This window comes from Neophocaena asiaeorientalis, unplaced genomic scaffold, assembly GCF_003031525.2.
Source record: "Neophocaena asiaeorientalis asiaeorientalis breed wild unplaced genomic scaffold, Neophocaena_asiaeorientalis_V1.1 scaffold24, whole genome shotgun sequence".
In the NCBI taxonomy this organism is placed as follows: Eukaryota; Metazoa; Chordata; class Mammalia; order Artiodactyla; family Phocoenidae; genus Neophocaena; species Neophocaena asiaeorientalis.
This window is the reverse complement of record NW_020185317.1, coordinates 5,621,909-5,624,448: the sequence shown is the minus strand read 5'-3', so window position 1 is coordinate 5,624,448 and position 2,540 is coordinate 5,621,909. Positions and strand designations below refer to the sequence as shown.

The 2,540-nt window shown below is 41.1% G+C and overlaps 1 protein-coding gene across 1 annotated transcript; it reads left to right on the top strand.

Moving 5' to 3' along the window:
- The first annotated feature begins 1,312 nt into the window (after window positions 1–1,312).
- AKAP19 (A-kinase anchoring protein 19) lies at window positions 1,313–1,844 on the top strand. The gene has a single exon (XM_024733671.1). The coding sequence runs from the start codon at window positions 1,476–1,478 to the stop codon at window positions 1,761–1,763; it is 288 nt and encodes a 95-aa protein (XP_024589439.1). The 5' UTR covers window positions 1,313–1,475; the 3' UTR covers window positions 1,764–1,844.
- The last annotated feature ends 696 nt before the right edge of the window (window positions 1,845–2,540 follow it).

The window sequence follows — 2,540 nt, the reverse complement described above, 5'->3', positions numbered from 1 at the left end:
GTGAGAAAGTGGGGGCCTCCAGGAGGGCTCACACCAACGAGTACTCCCCAGAACTACCACCACCAGTGTCTTTGTCCCCACAGTGGGCCACAGCCGCCCCCCTTGCCTCCACAGGAGACCCTCCAATACCAGCAGGTTGGTCTGGCCCGGGATCCTATGAGGTCACTGCTTTTTCCACTGGATCCTGGTGCACATGAGACCTTGTGTGCACCCTCCAAGAGTTGGGTTTCTTTTTCTGCCTGTCCTGTCAAATTCCTGTGATCACACCCCACTGGCCTTCAAAGCCAGATGCTCTGGGGGCTCCTCCTCCTGATGCCAGACCCCCAGGCTGGGGGTTCTGGTGTAGGGCTCAGGACTTTCACTCCTGTGGGAGAACCTCTGCGAGATAATTATTTTCTAGTTTGTGGGTCACCCACCTGGCAGATATGGGAGTTGGTTTTATTGCAAGTGTACCCTTTCTACCATCTCATTGTGGCTTCTTTGTTTTTGTGTGTAGGATATCTTTTTTGGTAGCTTCCAGTGTTTTTCTGTTGATGGTCATTCAGCAATTGTGATTTTGGTGTTTGTTTTTGTGAGATGAGGTGAGCTCACGTCGTTCTACTCCACCATCTTGTCCTTGCTTCATAATTTCATAATATCTAATTCAGAAGGAAAAATAGGTGGCTTTGCCATGTCTAACTTGTGTTACTTAGAGTTGGCCCTAGTGTAAAGAAAGACCATCATTCTGTCCTACTCTTTGAGCTGTAAATGTGTGACCAAGGGATGCAGGCTCATGATGTTTGAGGCAGGAGCAAATTTTGATATGCTTGTTTCCCTCAACAGTATAGATCAGAGTCAGTCAGTCAGAAAATATTTACTCCAAAGGGCCAGAGTAAATATTTTAGGCTTGCAAACCACACAGTCTCTGTCACAACTAAACTCTGCCACTAAAGCATGAAAGTAGCCATAGACAATACGTAACAAATGAGCATGCCTATGTTCAAATAAACTGTATTTGAAAAAACAGGCAGCTAGAATTTGGCCCGAAGGCTACAGTTTGCTGAGCCCTGGTGTACATAAATAAATCAAAGGTAGCAAGTTTGTTGTCAGTTTTATAAAATTTGCCTGATCTTGAAAAGACATTTTCCTATTTCTAAATGCCATTTTTAAATGATTATCTTTTCTTTCTATTAAGATAAAGCTGTTGTTACCTTGCATTTCCTCCAAGTGATGAAAGTGGTAAAGATTTGTTTCTACTTGCTACCTAAATCGTACAGTAGTTTGCATTCTATGACTTCAAAATGAAACTTCCCTTCTCTTGACAGATAAACACTATATGTGAAGATTGGTGAAAGGGAACATTGATTTCTGAAGTAGCCTGGAGAGGAAAAGCACTGCTCCAATATCAAGTGGACAAATGCTTGGTGTTTTCCAAAGACGCTGTTGAAGTAGTCTTTGCTACTGCTTTCCTTCACTCAGTCAAAGCTCTTCATAACATGGGCTGCATGAAATCAAAGCAAACTTTCCCAATTCCCACCACACTCGAGAGTGAGAAGAGGCATGAGAGTGGAGAAAACTTTATGCCTGAAGAGAGATTTCTACTCAGGATGCCTTCTCTAGTTAATGTCAAAGAGGAAGTGAAGGAACCCCTAGGGCCTGAAATTGTGGTCTTTGAATTTGCACACCGCCTGTCCCAGGAAATCTTGAGTGATGCCTTGCAGCAGTGGGCTGGCAACCACCTCAAGTACTATGACATCCCATATATTGAGAGTGAGGGGCCTTGATGCTGTGTGCAGGATGATGACACTTTCTCAAGCTGTGGATAAAGTTGGTGCTAGTTTAAATACATGAAACAACAGCAAAAACTGGTGTGAATAAATACAAATAACTCCATCTGGGTGTAAAGAAAAATATTTCGATAGCCATCAAGAGTCTAAGAATACCTAAAATGAAGTGTTTTAAGCAGTTCTACATTAACAGCAATTTCTATCTGCTTGGTCTTGGATTTTAGTCATTAAAGGGTTAAATGTAAGTCCTCTGGTGCCACAGTAATCAGCTGTGTCACACCACTTCTTCCAGAGGCAACAATGCCATCACCAAAGAAATAAGAATTTTTAAGAATTTTTAAAATACTTTAAAATTAAAAAAAAAATTCTTTAAGAATTTTATTTAAAACCTGTGTTTTCAAAATGGTCATTTTAAAGACATTCTTTTAAAATATTTGTCAATTTATACAAAAAAAAAAAAACAAGATATGAAAAGGATTTTCTTGAAATGCCTGGGCAAGGGAATTGCCTGGGCATTCAAGCCATAGCTGTTAACAGTGGGTCTTGTTTGCCAAAATCTTTTGAGTCAAGGATCCCTCCCCTTCTTAACACAAATGACCAAGCATTAGAAAGCAACCCATGTGGAAGAGGTCCACCGTGAACCATGTCCTTAATAAGATATTTACTTTTGTAGATGAAAAGCATAACCATCACCTCGAACCTCAGGGCCCTAACTAATCACACCTGTTACTGGATGACTCAGGCTTTGCATATAAGCATCTTAACAATATACAA